At 39.6% G+C, this 27,246-nt stretch overlaps 1 protein-coding gene across 2 annotated transcripts in view; it reads right to left on the reverse strand.

Moving 5' to 3' along the window:
* The window catches only part of KCNH5 (potassium voltage-gated channel subfamily H member 5), a 384,504-nt gene that overhangs the window by 294,703 nt on the left and 62,555 nt on the right, over positions 1-27,246 (reverse strand). For both annotated transcript variants that reach the window (XM_012807979.1, XM_003794435.1), the window contains exons 3-6: positions 23,546-23,652; positions 19,075-19,203; positions 6,670-6,785; positions 759-1,151 (exon numbers count right to left, since the gene is read on the reverse strand). In XM_012807979.1, coding sequence (XP_012663433.1) covers positions 759-1,151; positions 6,670-6,785; positions 19,075-19,203; positions 23,546-23,652 — 745 coding nt within the window. The remainder of the gene's footprint in view (positions 1-758; positions 1,152-6,669; positions 6,786-19,074; positions 19,204-23,545; positions 23,653-27,246) is intronic.

Here is a 27,246-nt window from a genome sequence, read left to right on the forward strand (position 1 = left end):
GAGTAGAGTGTTTAGGAAAATTAACTTAGTAACATTATCACTGTGAACACATTTTCATAATAGAGATGCCCTATCTTGACTCATTTATATAGTATTTGTTAAAATGAGTGGTTGCATCCTATTAGCCTAACGTAGCAACTTGAAAATCACCCATCATTAACTTAGAGACCAGGAACGGTCCTCTAAATACACTGCACAGTGTCAGGGTTTCTATCGCACAGGTAACAAGCAAGGAGCAGAATTCTGAATCCAATCCAACATCAGAGTCATTCAATCCAGTTTCTACCCACAAACACACTCAGACAAAATCTAACACAAAAGCTTAAAAGGAAGACACCAAAGTGGTGATAATTTAAGAACTGCTCTTCCAGAAGAGTTTTCTCATCTTTATGTTAACTCCTGCACTGCTGTCAGTGTATCAGGAGGAGAAGAGTCCAAAGCTCTATGGATGAACAGGGTTTTTAAACTCTGCAGTTTTTCAAAGGAAATACAATCTATTTCATCATCTCTCAATAGAGTATTGAGTCACAGCTGCATTTGACTCTGGAAGCTTCTCTGCTCCTCCAACCACACCCTCTTCAACCAGACAGCAAGGAAAAGAAATAGACAAAACTTAATCTAAGGCCCTCCGATATGATAACTAGCGGCCAGTGCTTCGCAGGGGACAGTTGAAAGTGGCAGCTGGAAAGAAGCTTGGATTATCTGTCACCCAAACTCATGATCCACAGTACTCTAAAGAACAATATGAGAAATCTTACCTCATCCACGTTTTCAAAGGCATTGATGATGTCATAAGGTAAACAAGAAAGCAGATCAATCACAAACCACGTTTTCAGATAGTTCATCCTTATGAGCTTGGGGTCGGAAATGACCTCTCCGCCAGGCCCCACAAAAGTCGTGTGGAAATTTAAAACGATATCGACCAGAAAAATAACGTCCACCACGCTGTCCAGCACCAGCCAGGCTATGTTGTTCTGCTTCGTCTTGAAGGAAACATTGTAAGGAACCATGATGGCGGTGTAGAAGGTAAGGATTAAAATCACCCAATCCCAAGTGGTTTTAAAAGCACAATAGTGTAAAATAATGTGCGGTGGCGTCTTTGGCGCTTCTTGTTTGTACTGAGGAAGGATATCCGACCCCAGCTGAAGAACCTGAAATAGAGAAAGTACAGGAGTCAGCGACCTGGACATCCCACACAGGCACCCAGGAATTCAGACTTACCAGCAGTCAAGCCACAGCCTAGTTATCATGACTTAGGTTCAAAGCCAACCATGCTCCATAGTTCTGGCTTCCTCTTAAGTTGTCCCAAAGTTTGTTCAAAGGATGTCACTCCATGTCCAGCCACTGCGTCAGTTGGTCCGTCTGCCGTCCTAGCTGGCAGTCCACGTCCAGCCACTATGACAGTTGGTCCGTCTGCCATCCTAGCTGGCACTCCACATCCAGCCACTATGTCAGGTGGTCCATCTGCCATCCTAGCTGGCACTCCACGTCCAGCCACTGCATCAGTTGGTCCGTCTGCCGTCCTAGCTGGCACTCCACGTCCAGCCACTGAGTCGGTTGGTCCATCTGCCATCCTAGCTGGCTTGCTCTGTCGTGGTGACCAGCGCTGACCCCAGCAATGCCAAACATGCTCTTTGGGCAGTGCCTCCTGTTCACTCCCTCTGCAAGCCCACCTATATCATGCCTTTCCTGGAGTATACAACAACTGTTTGGGTGACTCACTGTCATTAATTCCTCACATGTATTTGGTAAATATAACTTGGGAAATATAACTTCCATTCTGATGGCCTCACTGAACCCCAGCACCCCGCTGGGGTGACCCTGCTGGTGAGTGATACACTCAGCAAGGACCCTGACGACGGCACAGCAGTATACACAGCACAGCAAATGTTATAGCCAGCTTTTGCCTTTTCTTTCTTAAATCGAGACTTTATTAAAGAATATTGTGTTTCCTGCCCAGTAAATTCCTTTTAGGAAAAAAAATATGCTAAATACTCAGGCTTCTATCAAACCTGGGAGAGTGTCCTGAAGTATCTCTCACACCTAGAAATACATGTGCACGGAAAACGAAGTATCTAATATCCATTACGACTATTTACACCATGAAAATCATTACTAGTATTCTCTTTATTAATGTTAAAAATTACTATTTGTATTATGGGGGTTATAAGAACTAATAAAGATATTTTATGTACCTACCCACACTACGATTACCCTAGGCATATTTTTCCTACAAGGTCTTACATTACTTGAGAGTAAATTATCCTACCAGGAATATAAGCTTCACACTGGGACAGAGTATTACACAGAGAGAGAGAGATGTACATAATTATGACTTTTCTGTCACTTTTCAAACACTGGCCCATCAATTCTGATTTCACTGTGTTAAACACAAAAATTCCCTTCGTATTCGATGTTAGTATTTTTCCATCTATAGCTGCACAGTCTATAGTATAACTACAAAGAAATGAGATTTGGGAAATCAGAACTCAGTGCCAGGGTATAATGTCACCTTCATGGGTGATAAGCCTGTTGGCCTCCTGGACCCCTCCTGCCTATTAAAAAAGTAAATAAGAATTATATTTTATGATAGCACTGCTATAAAAATTATATTTTACAACAGCATTAATATCACACATTCCTTTTTTATTTTTACCTAAAAGTTCATTATTTTCTTCTGCTGTTAGTAGAAACTGAAACATTTTGTGGGCCCCTAAAGGTACTGTGGCCCTCGGACACCATGTCTACCCTGCTAAGGGTTCGGTTGGCTCTGCTGGGTACCCTGAACGAAGCAAGCCTTCTCCTCTAGAGACAGAATGGGGTTACCCCTGAGTTCAGGGTACCCATTAGAATCCCCTGGGGATGTTTTAAAACATGCCATATACCGACATCCAGACTCCACCCCAGAGAATGAGCAAAGGGATCTCTGGCTCTCAGAGAATTGTATTTTCAAAGCCTTCCAGCGATCACAGTGCACAGCCAAGGTGAGATCCTTGGCTTATATTTCCTCAGACATTTGGGGACATTTGGGACCCAAGTCTTGAGACAGGGACTTGCATCAAAAATGCTCCATGAGGAAAAGATGCAGAAGAGGAGGAGGGGCGGGGTGACAGCAAAACCCAAAAAGGGGTGCACAGTGTTTGGGCTTTGTCTTCCTCACACGCAAAGTGCTCTTTAATCTCAGCTGTTCACTGGGCTTTCTACACAGCAGTGAGTAACGACTCTCCACTTCATTGGTATTTCATTTGCCATTTCATAAGCAATAAGCCTCAGGTGGAGGGAGGATGAAATCATATCTTCTAATGTATTTTTGTACCAATACGGACACATTTTTTTTCTCTCTGAAGATGAGATGTCTACTCGAAGAAGGTCAGACCCACTGACTAACAGGGCAGCAGTGGGTACATTTATCTCCACTGGGCATGAAAGTGAGCAAGCTGTGGGCAACAGCAAGATGTCGGCACATGTGGAAAATTAATTAGCTGACTGGAACCTTTGAAACTGGAGATCAGGTCCAAATTTGAGGGATCGACTTTAAATTTAGGGGATGGAGAATTGAGATCAAATTTATGCATCTTGGAGAAAGTGAGAGAGCCCAAAATCCAACCGCAACATAAGGTACTTGAGTTGAGCAGATCACGTACGTAAGTGAAGAAACAGGATTCTAGTGCTTAGCCAGTGCTCCTGGTGGGACTGTCCCTGCTCAGCGCACACACGGCAGGTACGCAGCCTACACGTCTGTGGAGACCTCGTTATTCCTGCAAGTTCTCTGAAATCGAACCTCAGATCTGACAGAAAGCAATTTTGCATTGGAATCAAGTTTATGAATTGGAGATAACTGATAAAGAGACTAGTAATAGGGAAAGCAAAGGGAAAAAATGAGATGGGAAGAAACAAGAACGCAAGTTCTATAAAAAATAAAACTGATGAAATGTAAACATCTTCAAAGCTAAGGAAACATCCCCTGGACGCAGAGAAAACAACCTGAACGATCAGGGTACCCAGGGCAGAGCGATCTCCTCTCTGTGGCCCCTTCCTCTTGTAAAGCTCAGAAAAGAAAAACTCTGAATTAAGGATAGTTAAGAAGAAATCACGACTATAAAAGTCAACAGTCACAGAAACAGGCTCTGACACTTCAGCTTGATTTGTGTACGATCTAGAAACAGACGATTCAAATCAGAAGAGAAGCGAGCCCGAAGTCAAGCCTTACGGACGCTGTAGCTGCTGTCCACTTAAAACGTTAATGCTAGCTCTACATTATATCTTAAAATATCATCTTTCTAATCAGTTAATGCTTAACAATGCTGACGTCTTATTTTTGTTTTGAGAAACATGTCTGTACATCGGAGTATTAATCTTTCCCCAAGCTAACAGTGCTATTTAGAGCAGAAAACTATAACAACTTCCTTTGTCAACTGTGGTCTTACAACTCCAGAGTTCTCCAGATTTGGGGTGCTTGCTTTCCTAATCCTTTCCAAACCAGATCTAATATTCACTGAGTAGTTAGGAGAGTAACTCTGGGCTGCTTCACTTTGCTTTTCTCCAGCAGTGCACATTGACAAGCATACAGATTTGCTGTTTTATCTTCCTCGGTTTCCGTAAGTTGTCTCAGAGTATTTTGTGAGCGCCCACCAAGTGCTCAGCACACTTCAGTAGCTACTGGATTTTGGCATCTTTCACACCATCTTTCAGTAATGCAAATGCCGGTCACAGAAGACGTGAACAATGGAGGTTTTGGCTGCCTCTAAGTTCCGTCCTCCATCTTTTTCAATTTGGTCTCCAGGTAACATCGTCTAGCCTATGGCTTTAACAGCCACAGCCATGAGGATGAAGCTGAGGTTTACAACCCAGACCCAAATATCCCTCCTCAGTGTCTAACTAAAAATCCCACATCTTTTAGGGATCGCCACTGGGATTTCCTATCAGTCTCTTCAACTATGATACGTGCAAAACCTAACATCACTGGGGGCAACGTTTGCCCCCAAATCTTCTTTTTCTCCTTTTATATTGGCCGTTCTATCTACCCAGCTGTCTAAACCCAAAGCCCTCCTCCCCTTGTTTCACACTCTGTTCTAATCTATCAACCAGTGTGTTGACTCCAATCTTGGTATGTCTGCAGTTTACCCTAAGGCCACTGTCATTCTAGCTAAATTACTACAAGGACTCCTTTTTTGTTCTAAATTTCAGATTAATATGAGGGTGCAAAGATTAGGTACACTGTCTGCTAGGTAAAGTTCAGGCTGGAGTTGAGCCCTTCACCTGGTGTGTGCTGTATACCCTCACCTTGCACCCACTGAGTACGAGCACACCAATCCCTCCCCCCCCATTTCCCCCTTCCCTGCTCTCCCTCCCCCTCCCACTTGAATTTAATTGTTTTTCTCTAACATGGGGGCGCAGTTGTTTATCTACGGGTTTCACATTAGTGCTGCATCCATTGGACACTTGCTTTTCCATTCCTGTGATACTTGACTAAGAAGAACGTTCTTCACCCCCATCCAGGTAAACACAAAAGACATAAAGTCTCCCTTTGGTTTCCGACATACCCGTTCTCCTCAAGGCACTACAGCATGTCCCAAAGGTCGACATACATTACATACACAGGGAAAATGGGAAACTGTACCTAAATGTACTGTATTTATAAAACATTCATTACAAAATACTTTTCTATATGTTGATATATAAATATAAAAAGTATTGAAAACATATGACATAATATGAGTTTGTTGATTTTCCTGTGTATGGCAACCTTTGAGACACTCTATATTTCAAACAAGTTCTTCATTTTGTGCCTTAGACCCTTTTGGCAATCTGGTAAAAGCTATGGACCTCTTCTCAGGAAAATACTTCAAATTCATATAATATAAACACAAGATTACACAAGAAACCAGTTAGGACCAATCTCCCCTCTCACAGGTTTTTCTAAGGCACAAATGCGACCATGTCAATTGCCCAGCACATGAGACACCAACCACCATCATCTCCCTATACACCACCTAACACATCCTTCCCCACCTGAATTCAACCACACTGAAGTCACACTCAGAGTCACCTCATTCTCTCATCTCTGAGCCTCTGTACATGCTGCCCTTCCTGATAGGAATGACCTCCACCCTTTTTTCACCTGCCTAACTCTTATATTTTTCCTTCCAGGTTCACTTGGCCCAGGTATTACCTCGCTCAAGCAGGCTTCCCCAGGGCCCCAAGTCCTGATAAATGCTCCTGCATTAATTAGTTCCCACTGAACCGAGCCATTGCATTTTTACAACCTACGATTGGTTTCCTCTGCTGAATATTTAGTTCCTTGACGACAGGGCCTATTTCTTATTCACCTTTGCGTCTTTTGCACGTGCCGAGCACAGAGTAACTCCCCAAAAGGGGATATATAAATGCATATAAATGAAGGAATGAACGAACTCCAACCTCATTAGTTCAATGGAAACATCATCTCTCCACTCATCACCTGGGGTGTCATGAACTACATTCCCATTTTAAAAGTGGGAGAGGATAAAAATAAATACTTGGGATTTCTATATTTCTACAAGGGAAAAATAAGTTATTGCCTAAATATTTGTAAAATGATAGCCAGAAATATGTATATTAAATCATTTTTGGAAAAAAAGAATGTACCAACACCACCATCTCAGGAAGCCAAGTCAGGCTCACACTTACTTCGGCTAATCTCGAGTGTTTGTGGACCACCTCTGTCTTATTCATTGGTGTGAGCTGCTGCAAAACGCTCCGGCTATTTGTCAAAGCCCGTGTCAATCGAGCAAATTTCGTCCAACCTTAAAAATAAAGAAAGAAAGTCTCAGTTTTTCATACATAATGAATAAGGAATTCAACATTCTTACTAATAGTCTAAGGATCTTAGTAGCCATACAACATCCAGAAGGAAGGCTAAGTCTCAACTCTAAGCAGACATCATCATATATTTGAAGTGTGGCCATAAAATAATGAGCAATTCTGATATATGAGCTTTTGTTTTGCTCCCCGTAGCCAAAGCGAGTGGCTGTCCAAAAGATTCTGTGCTCCCCTTGGCAGTGTATGAGCTTGTTAGTGGGAAACAGGTGCCCAACCAGAAATACATTTCCCATCATTCCTTGCCTCTAGGTGTGGCCCACGCCCCAGTTCTCACCAATCGAACATAAGAGATGTGTGTCACTGCCGTGCCTCAGCTTGGGAAGCAAGTGTGACTGCTCCACACTCTCTCCCTCCTTCCAGATGGATGGAAATAACAACAAGGCCCTAGACGACAGCAAAGCTACTGAATCCCTATGTGGAAAAATGCCACATGCCAAACAGGGTCACTTGCCTTGGACCATTATGTGAGCAAGAAATATGCTTCTACTGTGTGACCCCACTGAAAGTTGGGGGTTGTTAGAGCACCTAGAATTGCCCTAATAAAAATAGTCCCACTATGTGTGTATGTGTAGGTAGATATACACACATGAAAGAATAACCCCAAATTTCAATAAAACTCACATTGATTCATACCATACGCTTCCATCTTCCTTGAAACAGAGCAAAATGTTATGTCTTGCTTATTAAAAACTGCAGTGATATCTAAAAATTATTTTTGGAATATCTAGAATTCTTAATAATGTTTTCTGAAGGAACAATAGCTGCTAGGGAAAGGAAATGTGAATTTAATGGGTAATAAATTTCTTCTGGAGCCTCAAATTGCCATTATTAAAATCATTAATTTCAAGGAAATGTCAATGAGATGTGAACAAACAGAACAAAACCAATCATACTTGGATCCTCCCGTCTCAATTACCCTTTCTCAAGGCATCTCAAAAGCTCTGATACATGAAAGACTTTGCCAAAACTACTTGATAATTTCTACATTATTACCTTTCACTGGAATATTTACCAAACAACTCTCTAAAATGAAAAATACCCAGTTGTCCAAAGGAATGGCTATAATAGCCTGGTGAAAGACAGAAGAGGAAGAAAGAAATCTGGGGTGTATGCAGCCAATTATCCTTCAAATCATACAGTGCCGGTGACGGCAGACTTCGCAACTCTCCAGGTAAATTCTGGTTTCGTTTAAGCTTTGCATTGTCCCACCAGCTCCCTGTGTTCAATAATTACATTGGAAATGAAGTAAACTGGCATCAGTTGGCAGAAGGTCCTCATTTCTTCCTCATGAATGGACCTCATCCTAATAACTAAAACAAACAAAAAAAGTCTTACACAACCCTGAAGCTTACCCTGAGCAATGTGCTAAGGAAACCAAAAGCCCCCAGATACACCACCAACTCTCTATACACTCAAGGTCAATGACAATGTCAAAACAACCATGCAATCTCTACAACCAGCTTAGACCCTTCTTTTGAGCTCCAAACCCGTGTGTCCAGTCAGACACTGGTCATATCTTACTAAGATTCTCTACAGGCATCTAAGACTCAACATGTCCAAAATTAATCTCATCACTTTCCTCTCTCATCCCCAACCCTGAATCATTCATGTATTCCATAAAATGGCCCTGTGATATTTCTAATTGCCCAAATCAGAAACTTGAAATTCACCATCCTCTTCTCACTATTATTTACACACTCACTTCAAAGCCTTATAGATTACAACTTATCAATAAGTATCAACGGGAATGAATCTCCTCTCTGCATCCTTACTGTGTCAGATAACATATCCTCTTTTGCCTGAGTTGTGTGGCAGCACTCTAAAGATTACATCCACTTTACTTGCTAAGATCTTTCTAAAACACATATCCCACCGTGCCTTGCCCCTGTTTTAAACCTTTAACAGCCTCAGTGTTACCTGACACCTTCAGGTCAACACTGCATGACGGCTGTTTATTTCTGACTCAGCAGATTTGCTCTGCATCCATCTCTCCTGCCACTTCCTTATTCCAGCCTTATTAAAACCAGTAGCAAATTAAATAAAGAGTAAATTCAAAACTAAAATTAAGGCCAAGTATGATGGCTCACACCTGTAATCCTAGCACTTTGGGAGGCCAAGTTGAGAGAATCGCTTGAACTTAGGAGTTTGAGACCAGACTGAGCAACAGTGAGACACTTGTCTCTACTGGGCAGGTGCTTATAGACCCAGCTTCTTGGGAAGCTGAGGCAGGAGGGTCACTTGAACCTAGGGATTTGAGTTTACTATGAGCTAGGCTAATGCCATGCAACTCTAGCCTGGGGGCTTTAGGCTGGAGAAGGTGGAGAGGGAGCTCTGGAATTGTTGAAGACTATAATTCTACCTTCAGAAAGAGAACAGAGGGACTTCCAGCAGAAAAAAGGAAGGTGGTGGCAAAGGTAGACCTGACTCAGACATCCTGGAAGAGAAGAATTTAAGAGAAAAGACTTGGAAAGAATTCTTTCTTCCTAGGGAAATTGAAGCCAAAGGCAGGTGTAAAATCGAGAAATCATTTATGAGTTTTGCAATTAAAATGCCCTAGAAGATAAAGTACCCATCCAAAGCCAAGGACCATTTTATTTCACATGTAAATCAAAGCAAGCACTCAGTAATCTTTGTATTTGTCTCTGGTTAAGGCCTTCTCATAGTCCCTCCTGCCAAACAGCATTTTTCTCAAGATACTGACCCCTTGCTGCTTACTTACTATCAGCACAGATCCCTGCCAAATACTCTATTAAACAAACACAGGCACCGTGAGAAGCACTGACCCTTCAGCTTGGCCTTCTCTCTCTGCTATCCGCAGACCAGCCCACTAGGGGACCTGATTCTCACCACCTCTGAGAATTCAGTATTTACTGTTTCCTGATCACGCATCTGCTCCACTCAATCAGACTGAAGAAGTTTCTAGATTTTTCACTGTCACCATTAATGCCACACTAAATTTCCTTATACCTATTTCTTTGGGCTCTTGAACAAGTCTGGAAAGATGGCCTGTGTTATCAGATGAATTAGTTCATTTGATCTCTTTCTTACTGTACAGTGAAACTTTGGAAAAAGTGGAGCAGCCACACGGCCTAGGTCAGAGAAAAAACAAGCGTCAGCAGTTCTAACTTTTCCGGTGATACATTCGCTGATCTCACCTTTACAGAGACCTAACTGGTGTCTGATTATTCAGCAAAGTTCGCTAATGTTACTTAGATCTGGTCGATATAGGGTAATGTGAAGAGACAGCTGAATAGGAAGAGCCTAATACTTGCTCTGTAAGTTGGTCATGGCATTATGAGAACATTTGTTCTCCTAAAAGAGCAGGATGCCAACTCCTTCTTAATAAAACATTAGTTTAGCTCTATGGAGTTGCAATTAACCTCTTTGTCATGGACTGCTTAATCTTAAAAATAAAAGGAAGTCAAAGAGGCAGTTAAATCAATCTACTGGACTGCAACACAAGATTCTAATCTATAAGAAAAAAGCTTAGGTAAACAATTATACCCTCGGCCAAAGAGAGGACATGGAATAATTACTCATATTTCATCTGTTGTTTCCTCTCTAAAGAAAACCATTTGCTTCTACAAGGAGAAGGTTGCTATTTTGACTGTGATTTTTCATTCTGCAGGAATTTTTTTTGACTCAATTATTGGCAAGAATGTTCCATAACTATTTGGCACAGGAGATCTCACACTGTAATTACCTTGGCAGTTTTGGAGTCTGTTTGAAAATACTGTACACAATATAAATGGGCAGAAATTCAGGCCCTCTATTTTAGAACACATATGGATAATGGATAATCAACAAAATGGATTTCTTGGCTGTAATTTTCCCCTTTGTATTATTATAAATAAGGTACCAGGTACCACTGACTGAGACTGATTATTTGAATAAGAGTTCCAAGTCCTCAGTACCAGGAACAAAAGACAACAAAGAAATAATTTTGCCCCCTTAAATTATTACAAGTTTCTTGATTTAAGACTATAATTCTGTCAGAATGGGAGCATTCTCAACCTGTGATTAGGATTTGTTTGGAGAAAGAAGAGCCAGGGATTATAGTAGTTACACACCAAAGATTAAGCCTGCACTGGACAGGAGGAGGCAGTGTGGTGCCACAGACAGAAGCCGGGATCTGAAATCAGACACTGAATGTCAGGTCTTCAACTGCAAAAATGGAGATGATAACAATAATTTTCAGAATTACAGAAATGGGCAATAATGAATATAACGCTCTTGGCATATATGTGTACAAAATACTCCACCAAAACTGGTTTCCTCTCCTGTCAATGGTTTGATATCATCCTTCATGAGATAATTCAACAGTTTCATTGACATTATCCAGCATCAAAATTAAAGGCAAAAATCAATTCAGAACAATATTCTGGTGATCACAAGATTCATTCTGAGGAAGAGTTGCACTCATATTAGTTGGCTGCCATTATATTATTATACTTACTGTTCCAGATAGGATTCAGAAATAAAATTCAAAATTAGTGCATTGATTCAAGACTTCCAGTCCTATGTTTCTTGTCCAAACATCAATAAAAGGAGAAGAAACTGATCTCAAATCCAGTCAATTTTGGATCTTTCTTCCGCTCACTGGTGCCTTCTCACACTTGGAAGACACAAAGTCCTTGCTGTAGCATTACCTTGTGGCTCTGCAGGTGTGTAGATTCACTTGTCTGTTCTGAACACTAGAAAACTATATGCCAGCAGAGCTTTGATCACCTAAGTATTTCTCCAAATTTCAAGCACCACCAACCTACTCCCTGTAACCATCTCCAACAACCTGATCCGTGAATTCCCTGATTCTGCTCATATTACTCAACTGACAGAATTCCAGCTCTGGATAAACCAGCTCTTCAGCCAGCTCTGCATCTACGCCTCTGACCAACTGCAGGTGGACGTCAACACAGAATCACGCTCACAGGTTATTACTGAGGTCCACCAATGGCCTCAAGTGGGCCTCCGTGCTGCCCAGCAAGCAGTCCTGCTGTCATCCCCTTACCCAGCCACGGTTACACCCCTTAGAGAACCAGTTCACACCTCCTCCAATCTCCTCTCACCTTCAACACCTCCTCACATCCTGCATCACCCTTATTCTCAGTTCGTAACTGAGTTTAAGTGATCAAGAAATCTTTTGCTGTATACTCCCCAGGGGAATGGGAGAGAAGAAACTTTGTATCTTCAGGGCCTAGACTATGTCTGAACCACCAGTCAGCATTTTTGATTAGGAAAAAAAGTAGATAAATGTAAGATAAAGGCAATAAAATATTCCTGTGAATGTCCTGAAAAGGCTCATGTTAAGTAACTAAGGCTGAATCAAAAGCAAGCCTCTTGTCTCCAAGCTCAAGGCTCTAAACCCAAACCATTCTGATATCATGGTATTATGAAATCTGTTATTTCCCAAAAGTTCCTTTGACTTGACTTAAAAAGCTGAAAGACACATTCTTGTGCCAATGTTTTAAAACATACTTCCCTACACTGTTGTTTTCACGGTTATAGTAGGAAGATGACTTAATGGCATAAATATTTTATTTCTATTGAATTTTTCATATTAAGTTTATAGCTCACATGAATAATAAAAAGTAGCTCACATACACCATTCATAGTCATAGTATGCATACTTTTTCAGTAATCTGCTATGTATGTGAAAAATTCAGAGTCTCAAAATAAGTCTATTTAAAATAAATTGTTCTTCAAATTCTGGCACTGGAAAGAGATTTTTCTCTCATGCTGTTTGCAATGCAGTTTGATTTTTCCCTATAAATTCTAATTTACATGCCTATCAAACCCAAAGTTCAAAAATCAAGTGGTCTGAGTTGTCTGGAGCTTATTCAAATATCATTTTGTTTAAATGAATTATTCATTTGAAAGAGACTATGCTTTGCAAAGGATGGTGACTCTGATGTGGGGACGCAGATGAATGAAGAAGAATTAATTCAGAAATAAAATCAGCCCTTCAAAATCAGCCTTTTCCCAACCTCACTGTAAAATGCTGCCAGCTCAGGTTCCATCAATAGTTGGTATAGTTATCAACACCCCATGAAGGTTCAGTAGGTTAAAACAGAGACAGGACTGTACTTTTCTTAACTAACTTTAGCTGTGTTGAGAAACCACTTAAAGTAAATGAGAGAAAACAATCCTTATCTATATTATGTATTAAGGATTATTACTGGCTAATTTTAAAATATAGATACAGGGTATTACTATGCTTTAGGATGAGTCTATACATCTTATTTTTGAGAAGAAAAGACTACAGTACAGCTTAGAGACTGGATGTCATTCACGTGTGAAGGAAAGAAACATTGATTTGAAGAATATGTTAGATCACAAATCATATCCTAATCACTTATCTTTTACTTAGAATATATCACTTTAAGATATAGTCCACTGTTAGCTATAGAGTTTTTTATAGACTCTTCTTATCAAATTGAAGAAGTTCCTTTCCATTCCTACTTTGGTGAAGGTTTTTTATTATGAACAAGTGTTGGATTTCATCAAGTTCTTTTTCAACACCGACTGATATAATCATGATTTTTCTTCATTAGCATGTTAATATAGGGATTACAGCAGCTCGGTTTTGAACACTGAGCTAGCCTTGCAATATAAGTGGAATAAATCCCACTTGGTTGTCACATGTAATTCTTTTTAGACTTTGTTGGATTCAATTTTTGTTGAGCATTTTTCATCTATATTCATAAAAAACATTGGTCTATAATTTTCCTTTCTAACTGTTTCTTTCCCTGGTTTTGGTGTGAGGATAGTGCTGGCCTCATGAAGTAGTTAGGAGACTTCCCTCTGCTTCTATTTTCTGGAAAAGACTTGGAGAACTGGTACCATTTCTTCCCTAAATGTTTGGTAGAATTAATCAATGAAACAATTTGTGCTGGCATTTTCTTGGTTTGGAAAGATCATTATTAACTAATTTTTTAATAGATACAGGACAATTGAAGTTATCTTTTTCTCCATGCGTGAGTTTTAGTTGTTTGTGTGTTTCAAAAAGATGGTTCAAAATAGATGGTCCATTTCCTCCAAATTATCAATAGTAGCTATGGAATTGTTCACAGCAGTCCATTACTGTGCCTTCACATCCACAGATGAGGGTGATGGCCCTTTTTTAATTTCTGACATTGGCAATTTATATCTTCTTTTGTTCATGGGTAGCCTAGATAGAGCATTATGAACTTGGATGGTCTCTTCACAGAACTAGCTTTGGGTTTGGTGATTTTCTCTGATGTTCTCCTATTTTCTATTTCACTGATTTCTGCTCTGAGGTTTATTACTTCTGGTCTTCAGTTTGTTTGGGTTTAAATTACTGTTCTTTGTCTAGTTTCCTAAGGTGGAATCTTGGTTATTGATTTTACATCTTTTTTCCTTTCTAACATATGCGTTTAATGTTACATGTTTCCCCTAAGCACTGCTTTTCCTGCATCCCACAAATTCTACAAATTGTATTTAATTTTTATTTAGTTTAGAATATTTTTCTGACTTATCTTAAGGCTTCAACTTCGAACCATGAGGTATTTTTAAAATGTTTAATTTTAAATTATTTGGGGATTTTCAAGATATCTTTCTGCTACTGAGTTCTAGTTTAATTCCACTGTGGCCTGAGAACATACTTTATAAGATCTTCTAAAATTTTTTAAAGTATATTCTATGACCCAGAATGTGGTCTATAATATGGATATTCTACTCTCATGTGAAGATGAAAACAATGTGCATTCTTTAGCTGTTGAATAGAGACTATGGATTTTAAAACAAACAAATGAGCATTAAACCAAAATGCAATTAAAAAGACTATTCTATTTTTTTTAATAGTATTTATACTTACTTTAAATTTCCCAGTCCCTGGGTCTATATGTAAAGGCAAAGGAATAGGTAAGATGGGTCTAAAATCAAATACTCAGCCCTGCAGGCAAAAATGAATTGTCCTATGTTATACTTTAAGTGATTTGCACATTGTAAAATTTCTTCTCTTCCAACTTGGTGTTACCCAGCAGCTGAGCAGATGCAATAGTATATACAGTAGAACTGTGTAAACTGACCACTTCGGGGACTGTAATAAACTGGTCAACATACAGAGGTTGTTGGAACTAGGCCTCCTGTACCGATATGTACACATGGTGCATGTCCAGTCTAAGAAAATTCCATCAACTTAACAAGGTAGTCAGCGTAGGGAGGTGGTCAACTATCGAGGTTCTACTGTGTATGAATTCATATGCAAGGGATAAACCAAATGTGATTTTCTATGATCCCAATTATAGTTGAAAAGATTAAAGTGTCTACATCAGTTTTGTAAAAAGAAATAAGGTAATGTTTGTGAAATGCAAAAAGGAAGACATTTCATTTTTAGTTTCCTAAGAGATTAAAAATAACATTTCACTAAAATTAAGGATATTTACTAGGGAGCAAAAAGGTTAATTATCGAAATCTCTTCATGTTGAATGTTTCCCTTGACAAATATGCAGTGTCCATCCTTGTCTTTCCTTACCTCTGTGGGTTTAAAACCTATTGTATCTGCAAATAAAATGGCAACCCCTACTTATTTCTGATTTCCATTTCCTGTATCACAGATGTCCATCCCTTCACTCTGAGTCTTTTTTCATCCTTTAAGGTAAGATGAATCTCTTGTATGCAGCAGATAACAGGTCTGAGTTTCTGTATCTAGTCAGCCAACCTGTGCCTCTTTAGATGACAATTTAAGCCCTTCACATTAATTGCGAGAACTGATAGGCCTGGTAGTGTTTGGGGTATGATGTTTTCCAAAGGTCTAGTGGATATTTTTAATCCTTTTGATACTGGACTTTTGATACTGGATTTCCAGGCTCTTGGTCTCAACGATTTGATGAATAAATCAACGGACCACAGGATCAACAGTAGGTTAGGTTTTATTTAACAAGTGTTACAGCTCTCGCAAAGAGCCAAACCTCACAGAGCTAGATCAGCAGTAAGATAGGTTTTATGCAAGTGTCACAGCTCTTACAAAGAGCCAAACCTCCTTGCAGAGCAGGATACACGTGTTACAGTTCTTACAAAGAGCCAAACCTCATTGCAGAGCAGGATACACGTGTCATAGCTCTTGCTCTTCTGCGCTCTCTCCCTTGGAGGTCTGCCATGATCTGCAGGTGGGCTCTCTGCTCAGGGGCTTATATAGGGACAGTTGTCCAATGAGCTTTCGGGTCCTGAAAACAGACCAATCAGGAGCAAGTTTTGAAAATGGACCAATCAGGGATGCACTGGAAAAAGAGGAGGTGCCAGTGTCTTCCCCAATCATGTCTGGTCCCTCCTTCCAACAACACTCCAGCCTGCTGGTTCCTCTGCCACCTGCCCCAACACCACAAAGATGGAGGGGGCAGGTCCTCCAGCCCCGCTGCTGAGCTGGCTGGGGCGCCACCTGTCCGGTATCACTTTCACCATTGTGGAAGTTAGGTTTGTTCAATAATGTCTCTGTGAGTTTACTTTGGTGGTAGAATACTGTGCTGCTCATTATGGAAAATGAGTCTGAGTATTCACAGTTATGACAAACTCCTTAACATGTGTATATCAGTGAAGTATTTGATTTCTCCATCACTAATGAAACTCAGTTTAGCTGGGTACAGGATCCTGGGCTGAAAATTGTTTTATTTTATAAGATTGAGGGTTTAGGACCATAGTCTTCTGGCTTGAAAAGTTTCAGCTGAATGATCTCCAGTCACTCTAATAGTTCTCCCTTTGTAGGTTATGATTTCTTACGTCTGGCTGCTTGCAGGATTTTCTCCTTCATATTGACTTTGGCAAAGTTGATTACAATGTGTCCAGAAGATGCTTTATTTAGAATGATTCTTGCTGGGATTCTGAAACTATCAACTACCTGAAATTCTGTATCTCTTGCAACATTTGGAAATTCTCCTCCAAAATACCTTGGAGTAGAGCATCTGTGCCTTTAGAACCATCCTCTTCTCCTTCATGAATTCCTGTAAGTCAAATGTTTGATTTTTTGGAATGAACCCTCAGCTCTCTCAAGGACTGTTCTGAATTCTTGGAATTGTTCAAAAGCCTTGTCTTCAATTGCTGAGATCCTTTCTTCTGCCTGTTCAACTCTATTATTTTTGTTGTTGTTGTTCAACTCTATTACTCAGGGATTCTACTGTACTTTGAAGCTTCTGGAATAACTTTTTCATTTCCTTGTGCTCTGCTCTACTATATCTTTTCTCATTATGTCCATGTCCTTGGTGACTTTGTCTTTGAATTCATTAATTTCTTGAGACAACTTTAGAACTCCTCTTTGAATTTCCATTTCCATCTTTTCCTCCATTTTACTGATCAAGCTAAAAATCTTCTGCACAGCCAAGAGCACAGTAAGTAAACCAAACATGCTTCAGAATGGGAGAAGATTTTTGCAGGTTATATTTCCGACAAAGGTCTGATAATTAGAATCCACAGAGAACTCAAATTAATCAACAAGAAAGGAACAAACAACCCCATCTCCTTGTGGGCAAGAGATTTGAGCAGAAACTTCTCTGACGATGACAGACAAAAGGCTAACAAACACATGAAAAAATGCTCATCATCTTTAATCATTGGATAAATGCAAATCAAAACCACTTTGAGATATCACCTAACTCCAGTAAGATTAGCCAACATCACAAAATCCCAAAACTACTGATGTTGGTGTGGATGTGGAGAGAAGGGAACACTTTTACACTGCTGGTGGGATCGCAAAGTAATACAGCCTTTTTGGAAAGAAATTTGGAGAAAATCTCAAGGAACTGAAAGTTGGCCTACTGTTCAATCCTGTAATTTCTCTACTAGGTATCCACCCAGATGATCAAAAATCATTTTACAACAAAGACATTTGCACCAGACTGTTTATTACTGCCCAATTAATAACTGCCAAGTCATGGAAGCAGCCCAAATGCCCATCAAACCATGACTGGATTAACAAATTGTGATATATGTATACTATGGAATACTATGTGGCCATAAAAAAGGATGGAGACTTTACAGCTTTTACATTTACCTGTTTGGAACCAAAACACATTCTTTTTAGTAAAGTATCTCAAGAACAGGGGAAAAGTATCCAATGTACTCAATGCTATTATGAAACCAACATATCATCACCTACACATCCATATGAATCATAAAACACAACTATAGTCCAGAAAGGAGGAAGGGAGGGGGGAGAGGGCTGACAGGGAGGGTGAAAAGGGGGAGGGTATTTGGTGGGTCCTCACCGTTGTGCATAATGCAATGTACATTTCAAAACTACTAAGAGTATAATATGTTTGACCACAACAAATAAGTGGTTATGTTAATCAGTCTGATTTAAGTATTTCACACTGTATACCAAATCATCACATTGTACCCCATAATTTTACACAGTTAAGACTTAATAAAAAGTCACTCAAAAAATTAAAGGTATTTAAAATTATTTGCTCATATGACACCAATTTCTAATTTAGACATACTTGGGGAAAATAAATTAGGAATAAAATACAACAATTAAAAAAGATGCAAAGGGGGAGGGCCCTGTGGCTCAAAGGAGTAGGGTGCTAGCCCTATATACCGGAGGTGGTGGGTTCAAACCTGGCCCTGACCAAAAACTGTAAAAAAAAAAAAAAAAGGAAACAAAGACACTTGCAACTGACAATCGATTCCTCCAGCAGCCTCACTGTACTAAGACTCTACTCAAGAGGTTTGCCAGCCACTCTCTTAATGACAAAATTATTCTTTACATAGCCCAGCAACATTCACCCAGGAAAATATACAACTGAATAAATAAAAGCTGGAAAGTAACCTGAAAAGATCAACTAATAAAACTTTAATCAAATGAGTCAACTGAGCTTCAGTCTGACTCCCAAGCATCCCACAAGTTTACATTCTTCTGGTCTAAAGCTCACCATTAAATAGGACATTGAAATTTTGATTTCATTGACTCTAAATTAGCAATAATCTATAAAAATTTTTCCTTACGTCTTATTTCAATCCCTCCAATTATAATTGAATTTAACCACTCATTATTTCCACTTTGGACAGACCTGCTATTTCTGCTCAAATGATATGGCTGAATAAAAATGATTCTGAACAAGTGCCAGTAAGAATATGAAGCAAAAGAAGTGCCACAGAGGAGAATCCTGTTTTCTTAGTTTAACCACAGAGTTTGCTAAAATAATAAGAAAGTGTTTTAGTTACAGCCTAATTCTGAAATGCAATCATTCTTTGGCAAATTACCTTTTGTTGAATCATCCTCTATTGGCTGTTTGAACAAGGTAATATCCTTGAAAGTGCACAAGAACAAGACCACCTTTTCATGTTCATTCCTTATTGGTGCAATTTGCATGTAAAACCAAACAGGGGTTCCTGTAACAGAGAAAAAGAGTGTCAAAGCCACAGCCACAGTTTGGCCTCCTGCCTTCCCTTGCCCTCCACCTGCCAACTGCTATGTCAGGAGTCAGCACCAAAACAATATTTCAATTGCTATGAAGAATTTTAAAACCTTTATTTTGTATCAACTACCAGGTGCTCAAATTTAATAAGCATAGTTTTCAACCCCAAATATAGACATTCTTAAGTAAAGCACAGGGTGTCACTTCATGACGCAGGAACACAGAAAGGTGGGCGTGGCACTTAGGGAATGCCAGCGTCACTTACAGTTCTGGGTCCCTAAACCACTGCCACTCCCACCAGCTTCCTTCTGATAGTCTCAACAAGTGTGATCATTCCTGCGTGCTTCTCTCCTCTTGTCACTTTAACAAGTGTCTCCAATTAACTGCAACAGCAATGCCTGATATTCTGATAAGTTGCCCTCCTGAAGGAGCATTCACAGGGCTGTTTCCATTCCAAGGCTTTGTCATTGGTCACACAGATGTACATGATAGCTCTCTGTCGCTCCAACTGCATCCCCGCATCAGAGGGGAACAGCAAGACTTGATGCCCTACCTGAAACTTTTAGGGCGACCTTAAAAAAGAAGAAGACATGCCCTCCACCCGTGAGAGTCTCAGGTATCTTCATGAGCCACTGCATCCTGCCTCTCTCACCCAAAACGAAGCTGGACTCACACGCAGGCTACTGTAGGCTCCGGGGGCAAATCAAAGACTGGTACTTGCAAACTAATAAATGCAGTTGTGAAGGCACAAGAAACACCACTGAGGAGCAACTATCCACCAGGTGATAAACTCAGAAGGGATGTTCCATTAAAATCCAAAGACAGATTTTCCATCATATTACCTCCCAGCCGCAGTGCAGGAAAGCCCCTCCAAACATTCTACCTTCATCATAAAAGTGTTGTACATTTATAATTTGAGGAGACAAATGTAGAGCTGTTACTAGTCTGCCAGTGAAAACCACATAAAAAGCATCTCCATACCTGTGGCCAAGAAAAACCTTCACCTAATGACACCATAAAGGGGAATGCAACATTCACACAACATGAAATGACTTAACTACCAGGCTCAAAAAGTCAGAGAGCACAGATTTCTAAGGAAATACTTAATTCTGACAATCCCAGGGAGTCTATGGAAGGACATAGCCCTTTCCAAAATGATTGTAGGATGAGACAGGGATTTCAAAAACAATCACATCCTCTCCCAGAGAAGCTTGTTCTTTGGTTTCTGTTTTCTTATTTTACACAGCGTGTCTGGGAACTGTGAGTGATGTGCACAGTTTTACCAATCGCCAGGCCCAGACCTTCATGCACACAGAGGCTATGGCTGTTCCCACATACTGAGCTTGAGGCAAAGGGGTCATAAACAAAGAGAAAAGGGCATTAAAAATAAGTCATTTTCCCAACTCTGATGGAAATCTCAACAGAAAGAGATGATGTTACATGTCAGGCCTTCCCATGAAACAGCAGCTCTTCACATTCTGGCAGGAGTCAGAGCTGTCTGTAAACTGCTGTAGAGATCAAGGTAGATTTTTTTCAACTTTTCCAGCCACAGTGGTCAGACTTCCCCAAGCAGGCTGAGTATCTGCCAAGTATCTGGTGAAACAGCCTTTGTTGTCTAGATATGGGGTTCAGGGGGCCAGAGAGCCTGGGAGGGGTAGATGGGGAGGACTGTCCCAGCTGGGAACTCAGAGCAGGGCCCAGCATTGATTACTGGGAGCAGCTCACGGTCAAGTTGTCCCTCTGTGTACTCAGAAAGAGCCATTTTAAAATCATTGTCCCAGAGCTATTATTTCTTTCCCCACAGTAAAAACAGCCCCAAGCTGCTCAGAGCACTGGGCTTAAAGAACAGAGGCCCCAAACTGAAATGTTTTAATTGTGACACATACTAAATTGGACGCCTCAATCTCCCCATCTGCAAAATGGTGTTTAACCTAATTACTTAACGGAAGCACCAGGAGGACTTGGCATTCAGGCATTCCCAAAATTGTTTGCTATGGACATGTGAATTTTTCTATTGAACATTTTTTAAAAGTCATAAAAATATAATGTTTTAATTGATGTTCAAAGCTTTCAGCCAACCATTTACCAGATTGTTTTAAAGTTGCTTTTAAATGGTAGAATTCTTTTACAATACATAGGTAATACTTGTCCTTATAATTAAAGTAAAAAACAAAACAAAATCCAATGGGGATAATACACAGAAAGGAGACTTTTAATTTACAGTTTTATAAGGCATATAAAATATATAAACCACCCTGAAAGGAGGCTTTTGGAAATGTAAAATTCAAGTAATTATTAACATGATTTGAAACATGATATAAAGAAAACACAAACTCCACTAAGGTATTTTTGAGAAACTCAGCAACTATGGACTTACCTTTGTTGATTTAAAATCAGGCAAAGATTTGTTTATTCTGCTTAAATGTCAGAGTGAATCACCTCAGTAATGGAATATGAAATATTATGATGTTATTTGCTAAACTAATGGCACATGGGTAAGTCATTCAAGGAATACGTGTAGCAAACCTATTTGAAAATTGAAGACTTACTGGCATATGGGTCTTATTAATTATCAATATGTATTTGGGACTGGTAAAAAAAAAAGACCCAGAAAATATCCATGGCTTTTCTCCCGTAGAGGACAGATACAATCATTTGGAAAGGTTTGCTTTCAAGGTAATGAGTCAAATGACATTTAGCTGTGACTTCAAACAGAAATATCTCTTTGGCTTTGATTCTAAAAGGAAAGATAAGAAGGTAAGACCTTCCTCAGGTAAAACAACTAAAGACAAATGTTCGCAGCCAGGCGCAGTGGCTCACACCTGTGATCCTAGCACTCTGGGAAGCTGAGGAGGATGGACTGCTTGAGCTCACAGGTTTGAGACCGGCTTGAGCTAGAGCGAGACCTCATCTCTAAAATTAGCTGGGCATTGTGGCCGGCGCCTGTACTTGGGAGGCTGAGGCAAGAGAATCACTTGAGCCCAAAAGTTTGAGGCTGCTGTGAGCTGTGACGCCACAGTACTTTTCCAAGGACAACAAAGTAAGACTCTACCTCAGAAAAAAAATAAGTTAATTGTCAGATGTCTTTGTTAGTCATAACAAAAATCTATTATAACAAAAATAAAAATCTTATTTTAATTCCAAATACTCCATAGATAATGGAGATGAGACTTCACGCTCCACAATCCAACAGGCCACTAATCGTGAAAAAATGTCCTGATGATGTTAATATTTCCCAAACTTAGGAAGAATTTGGTAACCATCAATTTCCACTGAAGATGACAAAGGACTTTGCTATCATTTACCATTAACACTAAATAAATTGACCCATCTTATGAAGTGACTGCTCATTTCCAAAAGGAAAGAAAGAAGAATCTGGGAAAGTAGCAAAAAGAGAGAAAATTAACCATGCCAAGAAAGTGGATTAGAAAGGAGACACGGCTGCTAAATATACCGTTTGCCTCCATTGTGGGATTGTATAAGGAACATTTTAACATGCACAAATCTCATTCCAGAGAACAGCTCACAACAATCACTACAAATGTTCCCAACGTGAATAACCTGTTCTGAAAGTAGTCACTACTTCCGATGCCTTCCACACTAAACAGTCTGAGTCTGGCAAAGGATGCGCCTCAGTAGCAAGCAAGTATCCCGCGTCACACGTGACCTGTTTGTGTTCAAAGGTAACTGCACACACCCCGCGTTGCCAATTACCTTTTCCTTTAACTACAAGTGGTTAATGAATTTCTCTTTTTATTTTTATTTATTTATTTATTTATTTATTTTGAGACAGACTCTCACTATGCTGCCCTGGATAGAGTGCCACAGTGTCACAGCTCACAGCAACCTCAAACTCTTCACCTCAAGTGATTCTCTTGCCTCAGCCTCCCAAGTAGCTGGGGCTACAGGCACCTGCCACAACACCCAGCTATTATTTTGTTGTAGTTATCATTGCTGTTTGGCAGGCCCGGGCTGGGTTCTACCCCACCAGCCCCATTGTATGTGGCCAGCACCCTCACCACTGAGCTACAGGTGCCGCCCCTCTGGCACTTTTAGCTGTTGTCATGTACCTATGGAATCTTTATCATACAAAAAGGTCACATTTAAAATTTTTCTCCCATTCCTCAAAAGGTTGCTTCTCATAAGTAGAATCAATTATCGATCTTGTTATCTAACTTCACCAGTTACCTCTGCCCCTGCCAAGAGAAGAACAATATAAATTTTACTCTCTCGCTACAGTTTAGTTCAGTGGCCACTTACTGAAACACAGCATTAATAAAGAGTGGGCATATGGCATTGGGAATTTTGATACCTACTGTTTTTCTTGTATAGAAGAACTTCAAAGCAATTTGAGTCGTAGTTGTCAAAAGTTTGCCTCACTTTCTCAATGGTCTTCTTGTCAGTCAATTCACCGTACATAAAACTGGAGGGGAAAAAAGAAAAACAATCCATTTCAGTTGCCCTTCAAAATGCTACATAGAAATCATGTTTGTCTTTGATTAAGTAGTCAAATACAGTTATGAAATACAATGTTGCTCCTATATGATGAATTAAATCTATGTTTTCTGAGAGGGTGGGAAGGGATTAATTTGGTTTTAGAGATGGGGCCTCACTTTGTCACCAAGGCTGGAGTGCAATGGCACATAGATAGCTTACTGCAAGTCTGACCTGCTGGGCTCAAGGAGTCCTCCTGCCTCAGTCTCCCAAGTGGCTGCGATTACAGAGCCAGGCTTTACCAGAAGTGTCCAACCTGCAGCCCACAGGCTGCATGCAGATTAATATTAGAGGACTGTTTTCCTTATCTGTGGTGTCAGATACCACTAACAGTATCTAGTACACACAGACCTCATCAGCTTTCTCATTAGTGCCTGTGTATTTAATGTGTGGCCCAAGACAAGCCCTATTCTTCCAACACACAGCAGAAAAGAAGAAGTTTGTTCACCCTGCTCCCAAACCACGTTGTAATCATGATTATTAAACATCTATGTAAATAAGCTAGAAGTCAGAGAGAAAGAAAAGAGAAAAGCAATTCTTGCCTTACTTAGTGATAAGCACAGATTTCAATTACCATGGTTTAGTTACATGATAACAGTTTTATAACAACACAGTTCAAATTACAGTTACCGCAGTCTGTTAACTGTGACTAACTGTACAATTACAAACTTTTCTGCTAGCTGTGAAGTCTACAAATCAATAATAAACAATAAATTTGTACCATGACCAGTGACCGACTAATAAATAATAGATTCACACCACGACCAGTAACCAACCACGTCTTGCAAAGCCTATCAGTGCTGGTGACTGTAATAGCTATTAGTTCAGTCCACGCACAGACAGCAAAGCATGTAGTCACGTTGCCGCCTCATCTCTCAGTGATAAACCCACGTGACATTTAATAAAAGTGGACCATGAAAAACAGATACTACCCAACAAAGATTAAAGTATCTACCAAAGATATAAAAAAATAATGATGCTGGAAGGGAAATTCAAATTGAACATAAATGAAGTTATGGAAGCAACAGATGGTCATAAAAACGTGGACACTGGTGTCATTTGAAAGACTCTAGACTTGCAGCGACAGGGTCTTAGAAAAGGTGAACTCATAAATCAGGAGAGTGGCTGTGGCAGAAAGGACCAAGGTTTCCCAGAGGAAGCATCACCAGTAAATGTACTTTGCATTAAAGGAGTTCTACTGGACAGTTCACAGTAATGAAAGTGACAGGATTAAATTCTGAACTCGATTCAAACTTAGACAGAATATGACAATTTGCTAAGACAGATAAAAGATGCCCTCTTCATATCCTAAGTTCTATTATAAGAAGGGAGAAGGCAAGTATGGTTCCAAGGACTTGCAGTAAGTTTCTCACAAAGAGAAAAAATTCTCAATATTTCTAATGTTCTACATCACAGTGTACTAAACATTAATTTACTATCATTTTAATCTCCCTGCATATCTAACCAGCAATAAGAGTTTTCAAAGTTTTGACGATTTTAAAGGTGACAAAACAACCATAATTTTTTTGCAGGTCAGGTCCTGCCGCGTGGTTTCAGCTTGCATGGTCTTTTTTATACGTCTAAACTACCACTTAGGCTGTATATTATATATATAATGCACTGGCATGCTCATCATTTCAGAGGATTTTCTTATGGTAAATATTATACAAGAGTGGCTAATGGGAAGAAAGTGAAACTTCCATCTTGAAGGAGACATATACCATTACCACAGCTGAAAGAAATACAAAAAAACACACACATGAAGGAGAAGATGACTACATGACATAAAAACTGTCCCGTGATTGATACCTTTATTTTCTAAGAGAACTTTGGCAAAAGTCTGATATTTACATAACAGAACTAACTCAAAGACTACAGTATCTATTCCATTTTTTTTTTTTAAGACAGAGTCTCACTTTGTCGCCCTTGGGAGTTTCGTGGAGTCACAGCTCACAGCAACCTCTGGGCTTAGGCGATTCTCTTGCCTCAGCCTCCTGAGTAGCTGGGACCACAGGCGCCTGCCACAACACCCAGCTATTTTTTGTTGCAGTTTGGCCAGGGCTGGGTTTGAACCCGCCACCCTGGGTATATGGGGCCGGCGCCCTGCTCACTGAGCCATGGCGCCATCCCAGTATCCATTCTAAATGCTTTCAAAATCATTCATTATGCATCTAATATTAGATACATAGTTCTACTGGTTAGTATAACTGTCTAGACCATTTCTTTCACCAGAAAAGAAAATACAGCACTGCCTTATGTCTTAACTAAGACTTTGAAAGTTCTAACGTGAACTCATTTAAGAGTCCCAGAGGTTTAGATTCATTACCCTCATGGAAAATCTGTGTCTGATTTTACTAATCTGCAAAATTTACAACATGAAAAGCAGTTTGTCAGCAAGATCCAGTAAAGAGAAGCAGGTTCCAATGACACCACCACATGACAACTAGGAATTACAGGGGGAACTCAAGCCCATCTTCTGTAACACAAACCGAGGTAACTATCACACTAGAAACCAAGAAATAAAGGGAAGAGGAAAAAGCAGACCAAAGATTAATCAAGTACTGAGAAACTCTGATCTTTCATTTTCAATTTTATGTCTATTTTATTTAAAAAGAAAAATTTTGGTTGTCATTACACTAATAAAATAATAAAAGAATCTCAGAATACAATGACAGAATCTTACTCCATGATCATACATCTAGACCAACACCATGACTGCAAGCCACTGCTGCCACCAAAACAGAAATTTCAGCTCAGATGAGTCATATAAAAATCTCTTGAAGACACTACAATTAAATCAGAATTCTCCAGTTAAACAACACAAGGCCATACCCACCACTAACTCCCCTAAAAGCATTAGATTAATACTACAAATATTTTTATAGAAAAGTAAAAATTTTTAATTACCCAGTTTTTTATTAACTTCTATTTTTTTAAATGAATAAACTTTATTTTTCAGTATAAAAAAAGAAAAATAACAGAAGCCTCTTTAATAAAGAAGAAACATTTAAAAATTTAAATAAGGGTAATTATTGCCATGATATGAAATCAACCCAAGTGCCCATCAATTCATGAAGAGATTTAAAAACTGTGGCATATGTATACTATGGAATGCCATTTTGCCATTTAGCCATTTAAGAAAAGATAAGAGACTTTACATCTTTTATGTTTACCTAGATGGAGCTGAAACACCTTCTTCCTAGTAAAGTATAACAAGAATAAGGAAAAGAGTATCCAATGTACTCGATGAAACCAATATATAAACAACTACAGGCCCACTTGAAAGAAAAACACCAGTACAGTCAAGCACAGTTGGGAAGGGACGGGGTAGAGGGAACAGGGAAGGAGGGAGGGTGATCAGCAAGGTCTCACCTCATGTGCATAATGTGAGGGGGTTCAGCATGCCTCTGGGTGAAAGGCTCAACTACAGCTTGAATACTACCTTAGAAATGAAAACAATGTAACCTAAACATACCTATCCTCATATCAATCTGAAATTTAAAAAAAAAAATAGAAAAAAAAA

The sequence above is a fragment of the Otolemur garnettii genome, unplaced genomic scaffold, assembly GCF_000181295.1.
Source record: "Otolemur garnettii isolate 467f Iridium unplaced genomic scaffold, OtoGar3 scaffold00081, whole genome shotgun sequence".
In the NCBI taxonomy this organism is placed as follows: Eukaryota; Metazoa; Chordata; class Mammalia; order Primates; family Galagidae; genus Otolemur; species Otolemur garnettii.